Raw genomic sequence first — 27,321 nt, 5'->3', positions numbered from 1 at the left:
TTGAGCTGAAATCCACAGTGTTAACAATGCCGCAAAACCTTAAGGAAATTGCGTTTTTATAAACCACACATTGTCAGTAGCGCAGTGCACCGTCTCACGACCAGAGACCAAAGTCAATCTCAAAAAAGAAAAGCATGATTTTAGAATAATTTTTATTTGAGCTTCCACAAGATCCACTTCCAATGAGAAACAGATGAAAGTACAGCTCCCCTCACATTTCATTTATATCATGGATGGGCTCAGACACGAGGGCCTAAAATAGCTAAAGATGGCAAGTCCGGCACACTTTGGGTAAATAAATAAAATGACAACATAAAATGTGTATATTGACCTGCATACAGTGAATGCAGATGAATTCCTTCACAGCTCACAGATGATGAATCATATACGGGACAAAACACTGATACAGCCATTTTGTATATGTATATTAAAAGTTATGGTTTTAATGATAAACCCATATTTTATGGTCGGTGTTTCTATCACTAATATTCCGCTCAGTGAAAAGGCTATAGGCCAAGTAGGATCAGATCGGCAACCAATTGTTTTCCCTCATAACTTTGATAGCATACCAAATACACGATGAGGCTTTCATGCACAAAATTGCTAAAGAAAAACAATTGTGCGATAAAAGATCCTATTGGCTGAGGACTATAGGGGGGGGTTCACATGCTGCCGAAACTGTCGTTTCAAGTTTCACTTGAACGACCCTCCAAGTCGTAATTACCGAAGACATTTAACCACTGGCCTTTCCCCTTTTCAACCAAAAGTTAACCATAAATACATTTGACAATGACAAACTCATCAATGTGGATAATGTAGCTGGCTTGACCATATTGGCAATGTTTAGCAAGCTAGCTAACTTAATTATTAGCTAGCTTCTTATTGGTTCAAGAATTGGTCCGACTTCAAAAGCACATATCGGATTTACAACCTCCCACTTTCCCAGGAGCACTTTAATGCAGCACTTTCTTGATCGATACTGTATATACAAACTTTTCAAGGGGGAAAACTTTTCAAGGGGGGGGGGGGGGCGACGACAATGTCAATATCAAAAAACGAAAATCCTGGCATTGAAAGGGCATTTTGAGCTCAGGGTGTTGAAATGAACCTTGCTGTGGGCTTTTGTCGCCTTGACAAAGCTGCCTTACGGGAACACCTGCCCAACATGAATGGTTCAGACAGAGGAGTCAATGTCCAGAGGGACGAAACAAGGTGCGATTATGAGCAAGTCAGTCATTTACATTGAAGGGGAAGAAACCTATAAAAGCCTCTAAAGGCCACTCCATTGTACATCTTCAAATTTACATAATTCAGATAATATGTCTTACAGGGTTGGGGTCAAATCCATTTTAATTCAGGAAGTACACTGAAATTCAAATTCCTATTATCTTCAATGCTTTTTCCATTGAGGAACATTTTGAAAAGGAATTTGGTTTACTTTCTGAATGGACTAGAATTTAAATGGATTTGACCCCAACCCTGATGTCTAACTGTCTCTGACTAGGCTTCTCTCAGCGAGTCATCTAGGGTCCAGGGCCTTGCCCTCTAGGACCAGCTTGATCTCTTTGGCGTCCAGAGTTTCGTACGTTAGCAGAGCCTCGGCCAGCGTCTTGTGCTCATCACTGTAAGTCTTCAAGAGGTTTTTGGCTCGCTCATACGAGTCCTGGATAGGAGAGAGAGAGAGAGAATGAATGTCAAAGAAAAACAGAATGTAATCTTTAGCTAGGAAAGTCAGTTAAGAACTAATTCTTATTTAGAATGACGGCCTACACCGGCCAAACCCGGACAACGCTGGGCCAATTGTGCACCGCCCTAAGGGACTCTCAATCACGGCCAGTTGTGAAACAGCCTGGAATCGAACTAGGGTGTCTGTAGTGACGCCTCAAGCACTGAGAAGCAGTGCCTCAGACCGCTGCACCAGGGTCTGTAGTGACGCCTCTAGCACTGAGAAGCAGTGCCTCAGACCGCTGCACCAGGGTCTGTAGTGACGCCTCTAGCACTGAGAAGCAGTGCGTCAGACCGCTGCACCAGGGTCTGTAGTGACGCCTCAAGCACTGAGAAGCAGTGCCTTAGACCGCTGCACCACTCGGGAGCACCGGATTATTATTACACTTCCGTTTTCATAAGAGTGAATATTGAAGAAACTACTATTTAGAAAGTTGAATGGTTATTGGTTGGTTATTGGTTGGTTAATACGAAAATTAACTATACTGAACAAAAATATACACACAACATGTAAAGTGTTTGTCCTATGTTGAAATAAAAAAAGATCCCAGAAATGTTCCATACGCACAAAAAGCTTATCTCTCTCGAAGATGCTGTGCACGAATTTGTTTATATCCTTGTTAGTGAGCATTTCTCCTTTGCCAAGATAATCCATTCACATGACAGGTGTGGCTTATCAAGAAGCTGATTAAACAGCATGATTATTACACAGGTGCACCTTGTGCTGGGGATAATAAAAGGCCACTAAAATGTGAAGTTGTGTCACACAACACAATGGCACAGATGTCTCATGTTGAGGGAGCGTGCAATTGGCACGCTGACTGCAGGAATGTCTACCAGAGCTGTTGTCAGATAATATCTCTACCATAACCCGCCTCCAACATAATTTTAAAGAGTTTGGCAGTACGTCCAACCGGCTTCACAACTGCAGACCACATGTAACCACGTGAACCCAGTACCACCTGAGATCAGCCACCCGGACAACTTATGAAACTGTGGGTTTGCAAAAAAATATATATATATATTCTGCACAAACTGTCAGAAACCGTCTCAGGGAAGCTCATCTGCATGTTAGTCGTCCTCACCAGGGTCTTGACCAAACTGCAGCAAATGCTCACCTTCGATGGCCACTGGCACGCTGGAGAAGTGTGCTCCTCACGGTTGAATCACAGTTCCAACTTTACCGGGCAGACCGTGTATATGGCGTCGTGTGGGCGAGCGGTTTGCTGATGTAAACGTTGTGAACAGAGCGCCCTATGGTGGCGGTGGGGTTATGGTATGGACAGGCATAAGCTACGGACAACGAACACAATTGCATTTCATCGATGGCAATTTGAATGCACAGAGATACCGTGACCAGATCATGAGGCCAATTGTCGTGTCATTCATCCACCGCCATCACCTCATGTTTCAGCATGATAATAGGAGCATCTATTGTCCCATCGCAAGGATCTGTACACAATTCCTGGAATTTGAACATATCCCAGTTCTTCCATGGCCTGCATACTCACCTGACATGTCACCCATTGAGCATGTTTGGGATGCTCTGGATCAATGTGTTCCAGTTCACGCCAATATCCAGCAACTTCGCACAGCCATTGAAGAGGAGTGGGACAACATTCCACAATCAACAGCCTGATCAACTCTATGTGAAGGAGATGTATCTCTGGATGAGTCAAATGGTCACACCAGATACTGACTGGTTTTCTGATCCAACAGATGCATATCTGTATTCCCAATTGTGAAATCCATCAAGTAGGGCTCAATTAATTTAAATTGAGTGATTTCCTTATATGAACTGTAACTCGAAAATCGTAGAAATTGTTGCGTTTATATTTTTGTTTAGTGTAGATAGGATTTGACATAAAAAAAGTGCAGTGGGAGAAGGTTTGGGAAGCTTACCTTGAGCAGGACCCTGACTTCCTGTTCGATGGCGGCCTGCGTCTCAGGGCTCTGTTTGGTCACTTCAGCATAGGTCATGACACCAAGCTGAAACAATAAGGTTTAGCCTCAGGGTTAGGGGCACAGCAACAGTCTCAGGGTTAGGGGCACAGCAACAGTCTCAGAGTTAGGGGCACAGCAGACCACTTATGCATCAGCTACTCCTAGGCTCTGCGATAGACTAGCGTCCTGTCCAGGGAGTGTACTTGTACATCAAGCTTCCTCAAGCTACAGAAACAGGAGATAGGTTCCTGTGAGCCATTCCGGCACGCACAAGCCAAGGCTTCTTCCTTATAGTAATGAACAGGGTAAGGCCGCATGGGTTGCCAGGTCTGTGGCACAGTAAATCAGTCACTAATTTCAGGGTTGGCAGGGCAGGTTAAGTAAACGGTTGGATCAAAATAGTCAGAGAGCTGGAGGACATTGATGAGGTTACCAAAAAATATACATATATCCCTCTAATCAAATAGCTCCTCCGTATGCGTTTCAAAATTACATTTGGCCCAATATTTTTTTTTTAACTAGGCAAGTTAGTTAAAACCTTTTCTCAATATAGGGGGTGCTGTTTCAACATTAGCATTTATCGTCTCCAAATTAAACTGCCTCATACTCAATTCTTGCTCGTACAATATGCATATTATAGTTATTATTGGATAGAAAACACTCTCTAGTTTCTATAGCCGTTTGAATTATGTCTCTGAGTGAAACAGAACTCATTCTACAGCACTTTTCCTGATATGGAGTGAGATTTCAGACATTTTGGCCTCTGGTCCCAGGTCAGTTTTAAAGTCCCTGTAAATCCTATGAGGATACAAACACTGCCCATGCCTTCCTCTAGATGTCAGTAAGAGGTGACAATTTGAATGGAGTCGATTGCGCAATCAGGGCCCGTATAAAACAGAAAAGACCGGATGTACCGTTCTTTTCCTGCTGCGCCTCACGCAAGGTGGACGTCGGACTCTCTCTCTTTCCAAGCGTTGGTTTAGCCACTTATATATCGCCGGTCATGTTTTTACTCGTTATAGGTGTTAAAAACATCATAAGGTAGTTAATTTAAACCGTTTTATAGCAATTTATATCCGTTTAGTGCGATTTTGAGGCATTGCTTTGTGATGCACATTGAAGCACCGGGCACGTTTCGGGGTCCCGGTCGAACGTTAGTGGGCATTTCGACGGACAAGAGGACAGCTTTCGACCAAAAGAAGATTAGACCCAAGAAAGGATACATTGCCCAAGATACTGATGGAAGAACAGCTCACAGTAAGAACTATTTATGATGATAAATCGTTGTTCTGTCGAAAAAAGTTATACGCATATTCCGCCATTTTTTTTGGTATAGCTTCGCTTGGCGAACCCTGTATTGCACAGTAAGGATATTTTTAGAAATGTAATTCAGCGATTGCATTAAGAACTAATTTGTCTTTCGATTGCTGTCCACCCTATATTTTTTAGTCAAGTTTACGATTAGTTATTCATTACGCCAGATCACTGTCCAAAATGGAGCCCGACATTTTCAGTCTAGTTTTGCTAGTATTGTCATGTTATAACCACGTTTTTTTGTGGCTAAATATGCACATTTTCGAACAAACTCTATATGTATGTTGTAATATGATGTTACAGGGGTGTCATCGGAAGAATTCTGAGAAGGTTAGTGAAAAAATTAATACATTTTGGCGATGATTACGTTATCTCTCTCTTTGGCTTGTATCAATGCTCGGGTAACGTTTGCACATGTGGTATGCTAATATAACGATTTATTGTGTTTTCGCTGTAAAACACTTAGAACATCTGAAATATTGTCTGAATTCACAAGATCTGTGTCTTTCCAATGCTATGCTTTGTCTATTTTTAAGAAATGTTTTATGATGAGTAAATTGGTAATACACGTTGCTCTCTGTATTTATTCTAGTCGAGTTGTGATGGTGGGTGCAATTGTAAACTATGATTTCTACCTGAAATATGCACATTTTTCTAACAAAAACTATCCTATACAATAAATATGTTATCAGACTGTCATCTGATGAGGTTTTTTCTTGGTTAGTGGCTATCAATATCTTTATTTGGCCGAATTGGTGATAGCTACTGGTGGAGAGAAAAAATGGTGGACAAAGAAAATGGTGTCTTTTGCTAACGTGGTTAGCTAATAGATTTACATATTGTGTCTTCCCTGTAAAACATTTTAAAAATCAGAAATGATTGCTGGATTCACAAGAAGTGGATCTTTCATCTGGTATCTTGGACTTGTGATTGAATGATATTTAGATGCTACTATTTACTTGTGACGCTATGCTAGCTATGCTATTCAGCTTTTTTACTGGTGGGGGGTGCTCCCGGATCCGGGTTTCTGACTCGTTAGAAGTTAAGAAGAAATTCTTATTAACAATGACGTTCTAGGAACAGTGGGTTAACTGCCTTGTTCAGGGGCAGAAGGACAGATTTTTACCTTGTTTACTGACCCAACGCTCTAACCACTAGGCTACCTGCCACCCCAAAATTGGGCTGTCTTATGTATACATGATAAAGTTCCGTGGTTGCCATGGCACTGCGAGGAAGCCTTGGCAGAGTGCTCCTGTACATTTATGAATATTTTGTTTTATGCGTTTATTGTATTTATTTGGTAACTTCTTACTGAGCTAAAATATCCGGTGTCTTGACCCAAAGTTGCTGGACTAATGGCAAGTTAAAAATAATAATAATTCTGTCTAGATAGCTACGCTAGCTGGCTCTGCGATCATTTGAACGATGCATCTCAATAACCCACACAGCACCGGGCGGCTTCTACAGTGCTTTTTTTGTGGTTCCAACCGCCCCGGTTTTAGGAACGTGATGAGGGGGTGCCAGGGTTTGAGGGGATACAGCTCGCCTCATAGGGTGACTATACCAGACCACTACTACTGACGTGTGGTGGTCTTCCAGGCGCTGAGCTTAGCCTACACCCGCCAAAGCAACACCCAGGTGGGTGTAACACTTTCAGGAGTTCATGATCCAGCCAACCTACGGAGGAGGAGGAGGAGGATACGGCGAAGGTGTCTGATGAAGAGCTTCGGATCAGTCTATCCGCCTGACGCTTCTCCCTCCCTGTACCATCGACATTCAGCCATCACAATCAACACCAGCTATCGGCTGTGGGAGACCATCGCATAAGTCAAGACTTGCCAATGCCAGAACCCTACTTTTGTTTTTAAAGCGTCGGAGATTCTCTTTGTAAAGAAAAGCACTACATAAAATACATCTATTATTATTATTCTAAGAGCCTCAGTAGACTACGGCCTGCAGATAGATACTACGGCCTGCAGATAGATACTACGGCCTGCAGATAGATACTACGGCCTGCAGATAGATACTACGGCCTGCAGATAGATACTACGGCCTGCAGATAGATACTACGGCCTGCAGATAGATACTACGGCCTGCAGATAGATACTACGGCCTGCAGATAGATACTACGGCCTGCAGATAGATACTACGGCCTGCAGATAGATACTACGGCCTGCAGATAGATACTACGGCCTGCAGATAGATACTACGGCCTGCAGATAGATACTACGGCCTGCAGATAGATACTACGGCCTGCAGATAGATACTACGGCCTGCAGATAGATACTACGGCCTGCAGATAGATACTACGGCCTGCAGATAGATACTACGGCCTGCAGATAGATACTACGGCCTGCAGATAGATACTACGGTCTGTAGATACAACGGTCTGTAGATATGAGGTGAGTAGCAGAGTAAATCTCTCAGGGTTGAGTCGGAAAACAAAGTCTAGAATGTGTCGGCACATGTACAACATGGCTGAGAGATCCCTCCAATCGCGTGCAATGCCTGAGAATGGCATTACTGCACAAAGGCAACGCTGCCTTCTAAATTTATGGATACGGCCTTTGAGGAATAAGCCTTTGGTGAAATGAAATGCATTTAGACCATCTAAAATGCAGACTACTAGAAGAAAAAAAAATAAACACAGTTAGGAGAGATTTGTGTAGACTCATCTTCAATCTACCCTTTTATGTGCACGAGGTATAATCTCTTACCTTGTCACTCATTCCGAACCTGGTCACCATCATCTTGGCTATTCTAGTCGCCCCGTCAAAGTCGCTTGACGCTCCTGGAAAACAGAGCCGCCACAATACAAGAGTAAGGCTGAGGGATGGAGAAACCGCAATACAAGACTAAGGCTGAGGGATGGAGAAACCGCAATACAAGAGTAAAGCTGAGGGCTGGAGAAACCGCAATACAAGAGTAAGGCTGAGGGATGGAGAAACCGCAATACAAGAGTAAGGCTGAGGGATGGAGAAACCGCAATACAAGAGTAAGGCTGAGGGCTGGAGAAACCACAATACAAGAGTAAGGCTGAGGGCTGGAGAAACCACAATACAAGAGTAAGGCTGAGGGATGGAGACACCGCAATACAAGAGTAAGGCTGAGGGATGGAGAAACCACAATACAAGAGTAAGGCTGAGGGATGGAGAAACCGCAATACAAGAGTAAGGCTGAGGGATGGAGAAACCGCAATACAAGAGTAAGGCTGAGGGATGGAGAAACCGCAATACAAGACTAAGGCTGAGGGATGGAGAAACCACAATACAAGAGTAAGGCTGAGGGATGGAGACACCGCAATACAAGAGTAAGGCTGAGGGATGGAGAAACCACAATACAAGAGTAAGGCTGAGGGATGGAGAAACCGCAATACAAGAGTAAGGCTGAGGGATGGAGAAACCGCAATACAAGAGTAAGGCTGAGGGATGGAGAAACCGCAATACAAGAGTAAGGCTGAGGGATGGAGAAACCGCAATACAAGACTAAGGCTGAGGGATGGAGAAACCGCAATACAAGAGTAAAGCTGAGGGCTGGAGAAACCGCAATACAAGAGTAAGGCTGAGGGATGGAGAAACCGCAATACAAGAGTAAGGCTGAGGGCTGGAGAAACCACAATACAAGAGTAAGGCTGAGGGCTGGAGAAACCACAATACAAGAGTAAGGCTGAGGGCTGGAGACACCGCAATACAAGAGTAAGGCTGAGGGATGGAGACACCGCAATACAAGAGTAAGGCTGAGGGATGGAGACACCGCAATACAAGAGTAAGGCTGAGGGCTGGAGAAACCACAATATAAGAGTAAGGCTGAGGGCTGGAGAAACCGCAATACAAGAGTAAGGCTGAGGGCTGGAGAAACCACAATACAAGAGTAAGGCTGAGGGATGGAGACACCACAATACAAGAGTAAGGCTGAGGGATGGGGCTGGAGAACTGTAACCACTCAAATTCATAGACAGCGCTAAGGATGCATCCCCGTTATCCAAATAGTTAAGGCTATTCAGTGTTTGTTCAATAATTGTATTGTTTACAAACAACGGAGTAACTCAAGGTTATTTGGGGTTCTGACTGGGTACGACAGTTAAACTCAGCTCATTTAGAAGTTATATTCTTCAAGAATCAACTGATTATACATTCATTTACAAGTCCCCCAAAATTAATGTAGCAATATGCTCTATATCTAAAGCCCAACCGATCTAGGTTTCCCCCCCCCCCCTCACCAGTCGTGATGTAATCGTCGCCAAAGATGAGTTCCTCGGCCACACGGCCTCCCATGCTGACGTCCATCTGGGCCAGGAGCTGAGCACGAGTCTCGCTCCAGCGGTCATCATCTGGGAGCATGGACACCTAAACAGACAGGAAAGACTAGCCTTCGAGAACATCCATCTTAGGTAAACCATCACATAATAGTAGTTCTCTGTTCCTCCTGAACTGTTTTAAAAGGCAAGCCCCCTGGAGCTGCCAACATCGAAACCGAGGCCCACTTCTTTCAGGAAGTCCAGGGCAACAGCACTAAGGGGCGGGGGGGGCGGGGGGGTAAAGTAATGGCAGAAGGGACAATGCACCTATTCTGCAAGGTATTTTACTATATAATGGAACACATTTAGCTTCGCAATGCAAAAAAGGTGGATGAAATGTAACAAACTATGACATTGCTAAATCAGAGATGTCATGTCAAAGCAAGTGGGATGATTAGATGGTAATATACCACGGCTTCAAACACTCCTTGGCCAATCAAAACGCAATGCTCAGTACTACTCACATGGCCAAGAGTGGGCCCTCTGGGCATGATGGTTGCCTTGTTGATGGGCATGGCGTCTTTGGTGTAATACGCCACAATGGCGTGGCCTGACTCGTGGTAGGCTGTGATTTGTTTGTTCCTCTTATCAATGTCCACACTCCTGCGCTCAGGACCTTCAGTATACAGAGAGACAAGAGTACCCACTTTGAAGAATTAAAAAAACACTTTATCATTCATATTAGTGTAGTGCAGATTTTACTCCAGTACGTTTTATTTGGGAATTCCAACCTGAAAGATAGAACCACCAACTCCTGGGAAAATATCTGTCCTAGAGAATGAGAGGGATCCTGACCAGACAGTCGTTCTAACAGTCTACATTAGAATGTCTCTTAACCAGAGACTCGTTGTCATTCAGCTCTCTCACATGGCAGGTTGAGTGTGATAGACAGATAAAGGACCAGCCAAAAGTTGACACGTACTCATTCCAGGGATTTACTTTATAATGTACTATTTTCTAAATTGTAGAATAAGACATCAAGTGGAGTGACTATGTATGATGTGTCAAACTGAAATTGTATAAGGAGATCGCCGAGTCTGGGACCAGCTTGGCTTGTTACTTTTTAATAAAGCCTATTCTGAACTCACAAGCTCCAGTGTCTAAGAGATATTATTAAGAAGTATTTCCACGACAATGACAGCTGTGCACACTCTTGTCATTCTCTCAACCAGCTTCATGAGGTAGTCACCTGGAATGCATTTCAATTAACAGGTGTGCCTTGTTAAAAGTACATTTTAATTAATAGAAAAGGTGGTAGGTGTGTCCAAACGTTTGACTGGTACTGTATAATGCACCAAAGGCGTCTGCATTAGTTACATTTGTGTTGCTTCTTAATGGGTCCTGCTAGCACAAACATCTCTCTGAAGGAAGGTTCATATATATATGTGTGTGTGTGTGTGCGTGTGTCAAATAAAATGTTATAGGTAACATACACATGGTTAGCAGATGTTAACACGAGTGTAGCGAAGTGTGTGTGTGTGTATGTATATGCACCCACCCATGAGGATCTTGTCCTTGGAGAACTCCAGTTCCTTCATGGTGACCTGGTCGAGGCCGTCCACCGCTGCCTTCAGGGCCGCCTGGTTCACCAGGTTCTCCAGCTCCGCCCCCGTGAAGCCCACCGTCCCCCTGGCAATGATCGCCGCGTTCACGTCTGAACACACAACCAGCAGGGCCAAAAGGAGAATGTTGTCAGTCCAAAACAGTGGGCTCTTTCATGCAGCGAATTTGTGTGTGTGTGTGTGTGTGTGTGTGTGTGTGTGTGTGTGAGGGGGGGGGTAGCCGTGACACCTAGTGATCAGAACCTCTTGACGAGGCGGCTAGGTTTAACGTCGCTATGATAAATTAGTCAGCTGATATACTGTCTAAGCCAGGAGTTTTCAAACCTCTCCTCAGGGACCTGAGATAGTTCAGGGCTACAACAACATTGTGAAACGTCTGGGGGGGGGGGTCCTCAAGGAGAGATCTGAAAGCCACTGATCTAAGCAACTGATTTGAAACCTACTAGGATCCACTTTGATCTTCTGCAGGTACCAGTTGAGGATCTCCGTACGTCCTTTCACGTCCGGACGAGGGACGGTCACTTGCATGTCAAACCTCCCCGGACGTACCAGGGCACTAAAAAAAGACAGAAGAGCAATGGGCTAATGATCCAGAGAGTAATGGGCTAATGATCCAGAGAGCAATGGGCTAATGATCCAGAGCGCAATGGGCTAATGATCCAGAGCGCAATGGGCTAATGATCCAGAGAGCAATGGGCTAATGATCCAGAGAGCAATGGGCTAATGATCCAGAGAGCAATGGGCTAATGATCCAGAGAGCAATGGGCTAATGATCCAGAGAGCAATGGGCTAATGATCCAGAGAGCTGACATGTTGTATACAATTCAAAACAAAGTACATGCTCCAATCTCAATTGTGTCAATAACAAATGCATTCTTTATTTACCTTTAGCCTTGTGATTCTACAAAGAATTTAAAAGGTTCTCCGTCAATGGAGCAAAATTAAGAGCGGTTCTATTTACGACCTCTTTCTAAAAATAGATTTGTTCCATTTATACAGCTTTTTGCTGGTCCTATAGCCAGCTCTCAAGAATAACTTTCTTAGGGCGACTTTTCCAGTAATCTCACCGAGGACATCTTTCATATCGAGGAGGGTCATGGCAAAAAAGGCAGAATCAGTTCTCTGGGCACATGGGAAGAGTAGTTCCCGCTGTGCAATTTGTTCCAATTAACCACCCAGCCTTATTCCAATGTGAACCACATTTCAAGTGTGAATTTGCAACTCGGGAGCTGAAATCCAGCGGTCTGAAACTTTAAGACTAGACAGCCAACCAGCCAGGTCCTGACAAAGGGACCAAGCCTACTGGTTTGGTGAAAAGCCTACAGAAACACCTGTTACTATCCACTGTAAACATACTTATCCAAAGCCTCAGCAAAGTTTGTAGCGCCAATAACGATGACCCCTTCGTTTGGTTTGAACCTGTGGAGTATCAACACATTGAATGAGGAAAACACAAGCCTTGTGATATGCATCAGGTAGACAAACAAAAATTATTCAGGCTTAATTCTCTGACGCAATAGCTATATACAGTATATTCTGAGTTGTTCTTACCCGTCCATCTCTGCCAGTAGCTGGTTGATGGTCTGTCTGGAGTAGGGGTGCATGGGAGACTCAATCCTCTTTCCTCCCACGCTGTCAAGCTCATCAATGAAGACAACACAAGGTGCGTTGGCTTTCGCCTCTTCTGCGGACCAAACAGAAAGAGATTTAGGCTGTGTCCCTCCTTTCCTCCGCTTCATGGACACTGATCAAGAAGTACTTGATTAGTTGAAAGCCATATTGTGAAATGACTGATGCAGAGGGGTTACTGTTTTATTTAACTTGGTCTGTATTCCATCAGGGACCACGACGGAAACAAATGGAATCACTAACGTTGGAAACTAATGGAATCACTAATGTTGGAAACTAATGGAATCACTAACGTTGGAAACTAATGGAATCACTAACGTTGGAAACTAATGGAATCACTAACGTTGGAAACTAATGGAATCACTAACGTTGGAAACTAATGGAATCACTAACGTTGGAAACGAATGGAATCACTAACGTTGGAAACGAATGGAATCACTAACGTTGGAAACGAATGGAATCACTAACGTTGGAAACGAATGGAATCACTAACGTTGGAAACGAATGGAATCACTAACGTTGGAAACGAATGGAATCACTAACGTTGGAAACGAATGGAATCACTAACGTTGGAAACGAATGGAATCACTAACGTTGGAAACGAATGGAATCACTAACGTTGGAAACGAATGGAATCACTAACGTTGGAAACGAATGGAATCACTAACGTTGGAAACGAATGGAATCACTAACGTTGGAAACGAATGGAATCACTAACGTTGGAAACGAATGGAATCACTAACGTTGGAAACGAATGGAATCACTAACGTTGGAAACGAATGGAATCACTAACGCTGGAAACGAATGGAATCACTAACGCTGGAAACGAATGGAATCACTAACGCTGGAAACGAATGGAATCACTAACGCTGGAAACGAATGGAATCACTAACGCTGGAAACGAATGGAATCACTAACGCTGGAAACGAATGGAATCACTAACGTTGGAAACGAATGGAATCACTAACGTTGGAAACGAATGGAATCACTAACGTTGGAAACGAATGGAATCACTAACGTTGGAAACTAATGGAATCACTAACGCTGGAAACTAATGGAATCACTAACGCTGGAAACTAATGGAATCACTAACGTTGGAAACTAATGGAATCACTAACGTTGGAAACTAATGGAATCACTAACGTTGGAAACTAATGGAATCACTAACGTTGGAAACTAATGGAATCACTAACGTTGGAAACTAATGGAATCACTAACGCTGGAAACTAATGGAATCACTAACGTTGGAAACTAATGGAATCACTAACGTTGGAAACTAATGGAATCACTAACGTTGGAAACTAATGGAATCACTAACGTTGGAAACTAATGGAATCACTAACGTTGGAAACTAATGGAATCACTAACGTTGGAAACTAATGGAATCACTAACGTTGGAAACGAATCGAATCACTAACGTTGGAAACGAATGGAATCACTAACGCTGGAAACGAATGGAATCACTAACGCTGGAAACGAATGGAATCACTAACGCTGGAAACTAATGGAATCACTAACGTTGGAAACTAATGGAATCACTAACGCTGGAAACTAATGGAATCACATTAAGTTGTTATCCCCTGGGTTGTAGTCCGTGCATCTTTCCCCCCAATAAATCAATCGAACCTATCAGGTCCTTACACCAATCAGCTATCATGAGTGACAGGGTGAAGGTTGGTCAGTCAGTGTACTGATAACAGTACACAGCCTTAGATCTCCTCTGGGACTTACTGAAGAGGTTCCTGATGCGGCTAGCTCCGACACCCACAAACATCTCGTCAAACTCGGATCCCGATGCGTAGAAGAAGGGGACGTCGGCCTCCCCGGCTACAGCCCGAGCCAGGAGAGTCTTTCCTGTGCCTGGGGGGCCAATCAGGAGGATGCCTGACAGAACCAGAGGCCACAAAAAAGTGCAACATATGAACACATTGAAAGAAAAAAAATGTAATGGCACTGTGTAAAGGGATCACACAGAAAGATAAGACACATAAGTAGTAAGGAAGTAGCTTTGACTTGAGGACATCTCTGCTCAGCTCATAAGTACGGAAGTAGCCGTGTGGACATATCTGCTTTCTGTAGTGTGAGGCAGATTAATATACAAATACACCCCCTGGACAGGACTGTAGTCTCATCGTAAGGCCTTACCCCAATCTATCTCCTGTTTCTGTAGTGTGAGGCAGCTTAATGTACAAATACACCCCCTGGACAGGACTGTAGTCTCATCGTAAGGCCTTACCCCCCCAATCTATCACCTGTTTCTGTAGTGTGAGGCAGATTAATATACAAATACACCCCCTGGACAGGACTGTAGTATCATCGTAAGACCTTACCCCCAATCTATCACCTGTTTCTGTAGTGTGAGGCAGATTAATGTACAAATACACCCCCTGGACAGGACTGTAGTCTCATCGTAAGGCCTTACCCCCCCAATCTATCACCTTAATGCAGAGTACCAAGGAGACACACATTGGGTCCCATTTTTACAGTCTTTGGTATGACTGAGCCGGGGATCGAACTCCCATCCTCAGGGCGGAAGCTTAACCAAAAAGGCCACTGAGTTAGTAGAAGATAACCGAATGTCTACAGAGTATTCTTTACAGAAAGACACCGTACCTTTAGGGAGCTTCCCTCCCAGCACAGTGAACTTCTGGGGGTTTCTGAGGAACTCCACCACGTCCTGCAGTTCATTCTTGGCCTCCTCTACCCCCTTGACGTGCTCAAACGTGACGCTCTTCACCTGGACCGGGTCCACTTGTGAGTCCAGGCCTGACGTGGTGCGGAACCTCACTGTTCAGTGCAAACCCATGACAAGTCAATCAGACCACTGACAAGACACCACCTGGGAATCTCCAATAGGCCTCTACTTATCATAGAAACTATGCTACAATAACATTTGCCATGAACTACTGATTTTGTTAATACCACTTTCCTCTTCCACTCAATATATATTCAAATATCCATTTACTATTCAATCATTCATTGGTTAAATGACCAAAGGTGGAGTTTCTAATATACTATCATGGACCAGCGCCTGGGCAGCTAGGGGGCCGGGCAGCTGGCTGATAATTGATCATAAAGCATGATCAGTGGACCAGCAGCCAATTCAACAATTGCTCTTGATGAAAAAGCACAACCACAATGCCGTGATTCATGCAAGTGTAAGAATTCAATAGAACACAAACCAGCATCAGAAAAGGACCCTTTACCCGAAAGAAACGGGCTTCTTGACAGGCCATAGATTCCCACAACGAGGAGGACCAATAGAATCAGCCTGGTCCTCCTTAGTGAGTCTGTCAATGGAAGATAGAAATATGTAAATTAGTTACTGAAACATAAGAGATTAAGTCCAACTCAGCAGTGCCACCTTGTGAACACTTGGTGGAACTGCTAGTGGTGGCCATGGGCTTAGTGCTTCACTGTAACTGGCAGTCATGATTGACTTCAAGGAGGAGCAAATTTGTTACGAGCTGGGGCAGGGTTTAAAATATCAGTCTTCACTTTAAAAAATGTTTCTCAATGATGACTAACACCGTTCCTTTAAAGATAGTGCAACATTTTGGGGGCGGCAGGTAGCCTAGTGGTTAGAGCCTTGGACTAGTAACCAAAAGGTTGAAGGATCGAATCCCCGACCTGACAAGGTAAAAATCTGTCGTTCTGCCCCTGAACAAGGCAGTTAACCCACTGTTCCCCCGTAGGCCATCATTATAAATAAGAATTTGTCCTTTACTGACTTGTCTAGTTAAATAAAGGTTAAATACATTTATTTTGTATTATTTAAAAAAAAATGTTGCTTCCTGTTAGTCACTCTAGGAAGGGAATATGCTGAGTGATTAAGATGCCATATATGAAGAAAGTTGTGTGACGTGCCGTGTGTCCTCTGAGTGAAGGCCTGGGACCTCATGAAGCCCTCAGTGAAACCAGACTTGAAGGCATCTTGTTGGTCACCTTGCAGGTTCTTCTGCTTTACCACGTGATCCAGACTCTCTGCCTCTGGGGACTTGTCAGGTCTCATGAGGAGAACCTGTGACGGAGGGGTTGTGGGGGTGAAATAATGGGAAAGATCGCATAATGTATGTGTGTCAGCGAGTGAGAGAAAGAGAGGGAGGAGAAAGCAAGATGTTGAACATGAAAATGAGATGAATGGGTCTAGCCAGAATGGTTACAAGACATTAAAAAAAACAGCCCTTCCCACACGAGGGTGGCCAAAAAACAAAACAGTGTGTGAGAAATCACCACTATACCATAAAGAACAAGAGAAAAAAGGTTTGGGTCACAATTTTACAACACGTGCCAATCTTCACGTTGAAGGGGAAATTCTGGTAAACATCAGGACAACAAAACAGATCCAGTGGGTTCATTGACTGCATGCCTGTCTGTCCTAGAAGGGGATTTGTGGACTATGTGACTGGTTGCATAGTGGTGTAACACTTGCTGACCTTCATGAACGCTGAAGTGTAGCCCTCTGGTTCTGCCAGCCCCTGGTAACCAGACTCCACGCGTCTGCTCTTCCTCAGAGTCTTGAAGCCTCGGTTCTGGATCCTTACTGAAGAAGAAGCAGAAGGGGGGGGGGGGTCGCCAAATATAATACTATTCATTTCACTATGTTATGTCATAGGGGGAAAATAGGATGACTTGTGAGTGGGCGTATTCGATTCGCCCCGGTGCCGGTGGAGATTTCACTTTAGGACCAATGAAATTCTCTCAAATAGTTGATTATTTTACCATGGTGAATTCCCCATCTTCACTTGAGGGTCACTGGGCACATTCCACAGATGAGGACCACAGATGACACTGATGCAAAATAAACCAGGTGTGGTTTCCTTACCAGGCCAGTATTGGAGCTCTGAACAGATGGCATGTAGAGGACTCTGGTTTGGTCTGTGGAACATCGGCGAGCCAAAAACACCCAACCTTCCGTTTGACAACCCTATAGAAACAAATACACAAGTCAACTGAAGACTATCACAAATACACACATGCAAACAACTGCGCGGTATCATTTTACTACAAATATACACCCTGCAACAAAAACACAGATTCATCAGATAAAAACAACTAGGTCCTCACCTTGTTTGTTTTGGAAGAAAGAGTCCGTAGAGACGTGGGACGTCCTCCATCTTGAAGCAGCTGGGTCCTCCTCTGAGCCCAGTGAGGGCAGTAACCTGTTCACCAGCTCATCCAGCTGACCCACCCTCAGGTCTGATAAGCCCAGGTCCCGGAGGTTCACAGTGGGCTGACCCACCCTCTGTTCTGCTAGACCCAGGTCCTGGAGGTTCACAGTGGGAACAGGAAGTCAGTATGAAGGACACGTCAACTGTAATAATGAGCAAGCGTTGGCCATGAACAGATCTGCGACCAGGCTAACTCACGACCATAGGGGTTTCCCCTAGTGGGGGTTGCCGACCAGTCTAGTTTAGCTAAGCTTGCAGTACAATCATTTAATAATTATTGGAGAATTTTTTTTTTGTTGAGAAAAGTGGTCAAATGTAGCATTGCAGTGTGAGTTTGGCTAGCTATGCAAGTCAGGCTCAGTATGAAAGGATGTGCTGCTGCTTTTGTAAGGGAATTTACAACTTATCTTTCATTATCTTGTAGGAGCCCAAACATCTGCAAATACATTTGACTCCAGTGGCCATGATCTCTAGCCAATTGATGAGAAATAACAACAACACATACACATTGGAGAGCTGCGAGTGACAATACATACCTGCAATAATGTAACTTATGCTCAGTGTCTATGGCACATAATATTGCTGTGTTTAGACAACAACACTCTCCCTAACCACAACAAAGACATGTCTGCTTGGGGAGCTGTGCCTAGTCCGTTAGAGCTGGTGGCCCTGCACACAACAGGATTCCCATAATTCCAAGGTTATATGTGAGTCAGTACAAAGTTGCACTGGGGCTCCTGAGGATAGTGGAGGGGGTGGAGCCAGTTGATGCAAGCTATAGCTCTAAAAGATAGACACAGCTTGTGTACATTGAGGCTTGTCCAGTCTGAGGGAGAACTGCAGTGTTGTGTCAGGAATAAGCCTAGGCTATGAGAAGAGGAATCCATGATAACAAATGTACCACCTATGATTGCCATTAAGTAGGCTAATCTTACAGGGGAGAGAGTCTAACGGGACTTTTCTGACCAGGATCCCATTGACCGCCAGACTAGCCTAAATCTATAACTTGACCCGTACCTTAAACCGAACCAATTTGAAGATGAAATATGGGTTTGCATGTAAGCCACATCCCCTTAGTGTTATCTTACCTCTGTGAGCAACAGGTCCTGCTCTGATGTGACATATGTCTGCAGGCTCTGGACAGAAGCTGTGGCTGTGGAGCTGGCTGAGTTCTTCAGGGAATGGAGGGCATTGATGAGTTGGCCAATGAGTTGACTCGTTACCTAAGAAGAGTCAAGAGGCAACAGAGATGGACAAATTGGAAATACATGACATGCATGATTTGTGTAATGTTGGCATATATTGTTCTGATAAACAAACATTGCAGGAGGGATAATGATTGCCTGGGTCTAGATGACCAGCCTACGATATTTCTTTCACTGTGTAATTTACAGCAGATTTGTGAGGCACCAGGGCTAGGGCACTGATGAGGGAAGGTAATTTGAGTTCAACTTGTAAATATCTTCTAATGAGATCAAAGGCATTACAAGTCCCTGCCAGATAGTTACTGATGTGAAGAGTTGCCAAGTTGCATCTAACGTTATGTACACAGGCCAGATTTGACATTGGGGGGACATTCATTTCTCCTGTTACAATTTAAAAACAGCCTTCCACATGCCATTGATTGACAGTATTCATTGGTATTGTCATTTACAGGCAGGTGTAAATCAAGCAATACTTTTATCGCGATAGCTCGATTATGTAAATGACTGATATGGTATGGCATAACCAATTAGTCAGCTAGTTTGGTTAGTTAACCTAATTTATAACTAGCTAGCTTCAAATGAACTTTACAACTGTCAAAAATATCGCTGTGGCGTTAGTATGAACAGACAGCTAACGTTAGGACATACTGAGATTGAGAACTGCGTAACGTTACCTACAGTAACTAGTTAACGTTAGCTAAATAAGCTTGATAACAAGAACTAGCAAACAATATTTATGGCGAGATAAAATACATAACTTTAAACAGCTAGCTAGTTACATGTGTTGTCTCGTATATCTAACATTAATTAGCCAGCACTTTCGAGTAGCTAGGTTACATCAGTCACCTAGATAGCTAATTAGCCAGTTATCCTATCCTGGCTTAGTGTCAACTGCCTTTATTTACCTGTGGCTGGAACGTCGCCGAGAAGGAAAACATGATCACAGCAACTTGAGGGTTGGTATGTGAAGACCCTCAATGTTACTGATTATACCAACTCCTCCTGGGCACAGTCCTTTTGTTTTTCTCTTGTTACTAAACTGTTACTTTCATGAAAATGGCTTCTTCATGAGAGGTCAACATCAACGTGACTTCTGGAAGAAATTACTACCGGTTTGTACACGATTATTTTCTTCGCTACACTTATCTAGCTTCTTCTCCAATATTATTATTATTTATTTTAAAATTTGTTTGCCACGTTGTTGTCAACATTTGTAAACGAGTTGATTTTGCTTTTACAAAATATGCGTCAATGTTGATGCCTGGAATAGGTGTCTTATCCATTGCCTGATGCAATTCATGTAGCAGAGTTGCTCTAGTAAAAACTATTGATGGCCCAAAAAGTCAATTATATTTATTGATTAATTCATAACTTTATTTGGTAAAATCTTAATTTCAAGTGTTAACGTTTTCGTACAGGCACTCTCTTTGGCCACGAATAGCGTCCTATCGCTGGGAGCGGATTTCAAATTTCAAACAAGCTTGCCTTGTCTGTCAAAGGAAGTGAAAAGGAAGCAAATAGCTGTTACATTTCAAAGTACCTCGATGAAAACCTCCTGTGTGAGTTGGAAGGACCAGCAGAGGGGGTCGTCATCGAAGGCACGTCATTTGGTGAAGACTGAGCAGGAGCCTGTGCGCTGACTGAGGGGTCGGCTCATGAAATGTCCATCGTCAACAGCCCAACCCCAAAGAGGTCGGCTCAAAGTGCCAAAGAGGGGCATTGGGCATTGTTCGAGCTAGACGATAGACGATATGACCCAGCAATATCACCCAGTACCCCACTCCTTCCTCAGCCACCCATCTTCGCTAGTATAGGAACGGCAAAGCCGGGCAACTGGCTCACCCTGAGAGAAGGCGAATCCAAGCGCTCCTTCCTCAACCGAGTCCCTGAGCTGAACCCCAGGGTGGCCATGTCACCCTCGTCCCTCAAGCCCAGGAACGTGGTGGCCTTCCGGAGCTACTGCAGCTCCATCAACCGCTCCAACATGTCGGGGAGCTCACGCCTCAGCCTGGGCTCTGTGGAGCCTATGGATATGGCCACCTCCGCCTCCTACCACAGTATGCCCGCTGCTGTCACACCAGTCCAGAAGAGACCCAGCTCCAACAACTCCCTCGATCAGGTAGATGCACAGTCAAATTCCAGGGGTGGTGGATACAGAGTCGAGATTCAGGGGTGGAGGGTACTGGGCTAAGTTGAAAATGTAGGACCTAAATATAGCTTCAGAGAACTTACATTACACATGACACTTTATCAGTTATTTATTCATTTGTTTCCTAATTTAAGACCCCGCAGTCGTCGACCACCTCCCACACTCCGTTCAGGACCCCTAAGAGTGTCCGACGTGGTCCTGTACCCGTGGAGGGAGTACCGATTTTAGGCACCCCAGATTACCTAGCCCCAGAGCTGCTATTGGGGAAACGACATGGTAAGAGTTGACCCATTTCTTGTTTGGGACGTCAAAACATTTCAGTCATATTTAAAGGTTAGAACTTCCTTTCTAAGTGTTCTGATACTTCCTGCTTGGAGTTGTATGTTTATGATAACATAGCTACAGTATTTCCTGTCCCAAATTGTAATCAGTAATGTAATCTGATTACATTCCGTTACTTTTAGATTACTTTCCCCTTACGAGGCATTAGAAGAAGACAAAAGTGAATTGTTACCAATTGAACGACATCTATTGCAGGATAAATCAATGTTAAAGTTTACATAGTTGGCCATTTACTTTATGGGTTGTTTATGTAGGCATCTTCTAACCCATCGTTTTCTACTACATCATTTAATCTTATTATTATACATCTTTACATTACAAACCAAAACCAAAGTCTATCAGAATTCCAGTCATTCCAATACATGTTATACCCCTTTGATATTCAAGAATAGGACTTGGAAATATGGAAGTATAGATTGGCCAAATTGTTTTACCTGAGCATGACCCCCAAAACTAAGGACCAGTCCTACTCTGTTGTTTATGATTTGTTGTCAATAGTGAATATATCAAAACTATGAAATAACACATATGGAATCATGTAGTAGCCAACACAGTGTTCAACAAACAAATTAAAAGCAATACAATTTCAACACCCCCCCCCCCCCCCCCCCCTCACATCGTATTTGAAGGTGTGTTTGTGTGTGTGTGGATCTTACAATTATCCCAAATTGTACATTGAAACACTAAGCCTAATGTTGTCCAATTGTTTCAGTTCCTGCTTCCACTGCTGTAGAATAGAGGCACAGCCTAACAGGACAATAGCACAGTGACACAATACGGTGATGGTATCTGAGACATGTATGTGACTAATCTCCGTTAAACCCAGAACAAAAACAATCGCGGGTAATTTGGTCAGATATGTTTATGTACGGATTAATATGTGACCTACTGTCTCTCTTGCCCCCCCCCCCAGACTGCATGGTGGACTGGTGGGCCCTGGGTGTGTGTCTGTTTGAGTTCCTTACCGGCGTGCCCCCCTCCAACGATGAAACCCCTCAGCTTGTCTTCCAGAATATTCTCGACAGAGATACTTTCTTGCAGTAGCAGTTGTCTTTTTATTGAGAAAAGATGTAACTTTTCTGTGGTATGTGGTTGTGTAACCTAGCTAGTTATCTTAATGTACTAACTAAGTCACGCTGGATAGTCTGCTCAATGACTAAAATGTAAATTATTATTATCGGTTATGTTTTCAGTGTAACATGCCTTTTTACAGCAAAGTAAAATCGTGCATTTGAAAATGTTTTATAACGTTTTCTATCACCAATATTTTGTTTTTATGTTTCATTTCAGATATTCCATGGCCCGATGGTGAGGAGGAGCTATCCCAGAATTCCCGTAATGCCATAGAGATCTTACTCACCATGGACATGAACAAACGGGCTGGGTTCAAAGGTAAAGGGTTTGTTTTACCAGTTTAAACCGTGATAACACCATTCCATTTGAAATGGACCATTTGGATGTATAATGATTACATTTTTTTCTGCTACAACCATATTTGTTTTTGTTTTCTGCATCAGAACTTCGGGAGCCACACTCTGTTTGCAGGTTTGGACTGGGATAACCTTCAGAACCAGACCATGCCCTTCATCCCTCAGCCAGAGGACGACACTGACACGTCATACTTTGAAGCAAGAAACACTGCACAGTACCTCGTGATGTCTGGCTTCAGTCTGTAGGTTTGTTCTCCAGGGTTACGGTCAATGCGGATCAATTTAGGAAGTACACTGAAATTCCAATTCTCTTCAAATTAAAATATATATATATATATATATGAGATTTTTTTTGTGTGAATTACTGTTTTTAAATATTTGTACTGTCTGTCGACTGTCTTTTCATCCACGTAGCACCATGTTTCACTGCTCTTCTATGCACTAACTACTATGATGGAGTTCTTTAAATTAAAAAATATATATATTTGACTTTTATTTAACTAGGGCAAGTCAGTTAAGAACAAATTCTTATTTTCAATGACGACCTACCGGGGAACAGAGGGTTAACTGCCTTGTTCAGGAGTAGAACGACAGATTTTTACCTTGTCAGCTCGGGGATTCAATCTTGCAACCTTTCGGTTACTCGTCCTACACTCTAACCACTAGGCTACCTGCCGCCTCCACACTCTAACCACTAGGCTACCTGCCACCTCTACACTCTAACCACTAGGCTACCTGCCGGCCAATTCTTCATGCAACGGGTCATATACACTACATCTGTATGCGTACTCTTCACAAAATGTGTAGATTTCTTTTTAACATATTTTTATTTGACATGTTATAAATACAAATAAAACAGTTGTGTGAAGTGATAAAGTGTATTTTTTTTCTTCTGTGAAATATAAAATGAAGGAAGAAGAACACAACCATTCTGAAGGAGGAAAAGATGGGTTCAATGTTTTGTATTATTTCGGGTGGTAGTTTTAAAAGCAGCACTAGAACCAAACTGGGTCCCTGAAAATTGTGCACAATTCTGTACAACTTCATCCATTTCGTATGTTATTTTACGTCTTGCAAAGTCGTATGATACTTTTGTGTGTGTGTGTGTGTATATATAGCGTATGTGGACACCCCTTCAAATTAGTGGATTCGGCTATTTCAGCCACACCTGGTGCTGACAGCTGTATAAAATCGAGCACACAGCCATGCAATCTCCATAGACAAACATTGGCAGTAGAATGGCCTTCCTGAAGAGCTCAGTGACTTTCAACATGACACCGTCATAGGATGCCACTTTTCCAACAAGTCAGTTCGTCAAATTTCTGCCCTGCTAGAGCTGCCCCGGTCAACTGTAAGTGCTGTTATTGGTAAGTGGAAACGTCTAGGAGCAACAATGCCTCAGCTGCAAAGTGGTAGGCCACACAAGCTCACAGAACAGGACCGCTGAATCGCGTAGTGTGTAAATATTGTCTGTCCCTGGTTGCACCACTCACTACCGCGTTCCAAACTGCCTCTGGAAGCAACGTCAGCCCATGAACTTCGTCGGGAGCTTCATGAAATAGGTTCCCATGGCCGAGCAGCTGCACACAAGCCTAAGATCACCATGTACAATGCCAAGCATCAGCTGGAGCAGTGGAAACGCGTTCTCTGAAGTGATGAATCACACTTCACCATCTGGTAGTCCAACGGACACATCTGGGTTTGGCGGATACCAGGAGAAAGCTACCTGCCCCAAAGCATAGTGCCTACTGTAATGTTTGGTGGAGGTGGAATAATGGTCTGGGATATTTTTCATGGTTTGGGATAGGTCCTTTAGTTTCAGTGAAGGGGAATCTTAATGCTACAGCATACAAGAACATTCTAGATGATTCTGTGCTTCCAACTTGGTGGCAACAGTTTGGGGAAGGCCCTTTCCTGTTTCAGCATGACAATGCCCCCGTGCACAAAGTGAGGTCCATACAGAAATGGTTTGTCGAGCTCGGTGTGGAAGAACTTGACTGGCCTGCACAGAGCCCTGACCTCAACCCCATTGAACACCTTTGGGATGAATTGGAACGCCGACTGCGAACCAGGCCTAATCGCCCATCATCACTATTGCTCTTTTTAATCAGGGAGTCACATTGAGATTTAAACGTCTATTTTTACAAGAGAGCCCTGTATACTTTATAATAAAACTTACACGTGTGTATAGAACAATATAATTCAGCACACAACAAATAAACATATTTAATAAAAGCATGTGGCTGAATGAAAGCAAGTCCCTGCAGTAATGTTCCAACATCTAGTGGAAAGCCTTCCCAGAAGAGTGGAGGCTGTTATAGAAGCAAGGGGGGGGACTAACTCCTTATGAATGCCCATGATTTTGGAATGAGAAGGTCAATGAGCAGGTGTCCACATACTTTTAGTAACTTAGTGTATGTTATAAATTCCAAATTGTAAAATACACTGCTCAAAAAAATAAAGGGAACACTAAAATAACACATCCTAGATCTGAATGAATGAACTATTCTTATTAAATACTTTTTTCTTTACATAGTTGAATGTGCTGACAACAAAATCACACAAAAATTATCAATGGAAATCAAATTTATCAACCCATGGAGGTCTGGATTTGGAGTCACACTCAAAATTAAAGTGGAAAACCACACTACAGGCTGATCCAACTTTGATGTAATGGCCTTAAAACAAGTCAAAATGAGGCTCAGTAGTGTGTGTGGCCTCCACGTGCCTGTATGACCTCCCTACAACGCCTGGGCATGCTCCTGATGAGGTGGCGGATGGTCTCCTGAGGCATCTCCTCCCAGACCTGGACTAAAGCATCCGCCAACTCCTGGACAGTCTGTGGTGCAACGTGGCGTTGGTGGATGGAGCGAGACATGTCCCAGATGTGCTCAATTGGATTCAGGTCTGGGGAACGGGCGGGCCAGTCCATAGCATCAATGCCTTCCTCTTGCAGGAACTGCTGACACACTCCAGCCACATGAGGTCTAGCATTGTCTTGCATTAGGAGGAACCCAGGGCCAACCGCACCAGCATATGGTCTCACAAGGGGTCTGAGGATCTCATCTCGGTACCTAATGGCAGTCAGGCTACCTCTGGCGAGCCCATGGAGGGCTGTGCGGCACCCCAAAGAAATGCCACCCCACACCATGACTGACCCACCGCCAAACCGGTCATGCTGGAGGATGTTGCAGGCAGCAGAACGTTCTCCACGGCGTCTCCAGACTGTCACGTCTGTCACATGTGCTCAGTGTGAACCTGCTTTCATCTGTGAAGAGCACAGGGCGTCAGTGGCGAATTTGCCAATCTTGGTGTTCTCTGGCAAATGCCAAACGTCCTGCACGGCGTTGGGCTGTAAGTACAACCCCCACCTGTGGACGTCGGGCCCTCATACCACCCTCATGGAGTCTGTTTCTGACCATTTGAGCAGACACATGCACATTTGTGGCCTGCTGGAGGTCATTTTGCAGGGCTCTGGCAGTGCTCCTCCTACTCCTTCTTGCACAAAGGCGGAGGTAGCGGTCCTGCTGCTGGGTTGTTGCCCTCCTACGGCCTCCTCCACGTCTCCTGCTGTACTGGCCTGTCTCCTGGTAGCACCTCCATGCTCTGGACACTACGCTGACAGACACAGCAAACCTTCTTGCCACAGCTCGCATTGATGTGCCATCCTGGATGAGCTGCACTACCTGAGCCACTTGTGTGGGTTGTAGACTCCGTCTCATGCTACCACTAGAGTGAAAGCACCGCCAGCATTCAAAAGTGACCAAAACATCAGCCAGGAAGTATAGGAACTGAGAAGTGGTCTGTGGTCACCACCTGCAGAACCACTCCTTTATTGGGGGTGTCTTGCTAATTGCCTATAATTTCCACCTGTTGTCTATTCCATTTGCACAACAGCATGTGAAATTTATTGTCAATCAGTGTTGCTTCCTAAGTGGACAGTTTGATTTCACAGAAGTGTGATTGACTTGGAGTTACATTGTGTTGTTTAAGTGTTCCCTTTATTTTTTTGAGCAGTGTATTTTACGAATTTGTATGTTCACATCCCATTCTATCTCTCCTAAGTGCTTGTGGTCAGATCTGTGTGTGAATCCCCATAAGAGGAATTTGTTTTAAGTCACAAAAAAACAAAACTTTATTCAATTTATACTAAACAAGAATATAAAACACAACGTGACAATTTCAATGATTTTACCGCGTTACAGTTCATAAGGAAATTAGTCAATTGAAATAAATAAATTAGGCCCTAATCTATGGATTTCACATGACTGGGCAGGGGCTCAGCCATGGGAGGGCGTAGGCCCACCCACTGGGGAGCCAGGCCCAGACAATCAGAATGAGTTTTTCCCCACGAAAGGGCTTTATTACAGAAAGAAATACTCAGTTTCATACTCAGCTGTCAAGGTGGCTGGTGCATGATGATCCTGTAGGTGAAGAAGCCTGATGTGGAGGTCCTAGGCTGGCATGGTTACACGTGGTCTGCGGTTGTGAGGCCGGTTGGACGTACTGCCAAATTCTCTAAAACAATGTTGGAGGTGGCTTATGGTAGAAAA

The 27,321-nt window shown here is 43.9% G+C and overlaps 2 protein-coding genes across 4 annotated transcripts; one reads left to right on the top strand and one right to left on the bottom strand.

Moving 5' to 3' along the window:
* Nucleotides 1-135: 135 nt before the first annotated feature.
* LOC139583278 (ATP-dependent zinc metalloprotease YME1L1-like) lies at nt 136-19,926 on the bottom strand. 2 transcript variants are annotated; one of them, XM_071414181.1, is made up of 18 exons: nt 19,753-19,926; nt 18,731-18,865; nt 17,539-17,737; nt 17,297-17,398; nt 16,908-17,014; nt 16,339-16,492; nt 15,654-15,761; nt 15,085-15,258; nt 14,203-14,355; nt 12,394-12,526; nt 12,199-12,261; nt 11,286-11,398; nt 10,779-10,934; nt 9,745-9,896; nt 9,203-9,329; nt 7,701-7,774; nt 3,628-3,714; nt 136-1,663 (listed from the first exon to the last, which is right to left on the bottom strand). In XM_071414181.1, exons 1-18 carry the CDS (start codon nt 19,783-19,785, stop codon nt 1,520-1,522), a joined length of 2,214 nt encoding a protein of 737 aa, XP_071270282.1. In that variant the 5' UTR covers nt 19,786-19,926; the 3' UTR covers nt 136-1,519. The 2 variants fall into 2 exon arrangements, with proteins under 2 accessions (XP_071270282.1, XP_071270283.1); XM_071414182.1 differs by having other exon boundaries at nt 15,678-15,761.
* Nucleotides 19,927-20,273: 347 nt separating this feature from the next.
* LOC139583277 (serine/threonine-protein kinase greatwall-like) lies at nt 20,274-23,644 on the top strand. 2 transcript variants are annotated; one of them, XR_011676520.1, is made up of 5 exons: nt 20,274-20,966; nt 21,131-21,272; nt 22,252-22,422; nt 22,629-22,730; nt 22,856-22,874. XR_011676520.1 is itself a non-coding variant. In XM_071414180.1 (4 exons), exons 1-4 carry the CDS (start codon nt 20,508-20,510, stop codon nt 22,897-22,899), a joined length of 747 nt encoding a protein of 248 aa, XP_071270281.1. In that variant the 5' UTR covers nt 20,283-20,507; the 3' UTR covers nt 22,900-23,644. The 2 variants fall into 2 exon arrangements, 1 of the variants encoding a protein (XP_071270281.1); XM_071414180.1 differs by lacking the exon at nt 22,252-22,422 and having other exon boundaries at nt 20,283-20,966; nt 22,856-23,644.
* Nucleotides 23,645-27,321: the final 3,677 nt, after the last annotated feature.

Source organism: Salvelinus alpinus, chromosome 8 (assembly GCF_045679555.1).
Source record: "Salvelinus alpinus chromosome 8, SLU_Salpinus.1, whole genome shotgun sequence".
Lineage (NCBI taxonomy): Eukaryota > Metazoa > Chordata > Actinopteri > Salmoniformes > Salmonidae > Salvelinus > Salvelinus alpinus.
Note: the sequence above shows the minus strand (reverse complement) of the source record. Positions and strands in the feature narration are given on the sequence as shown.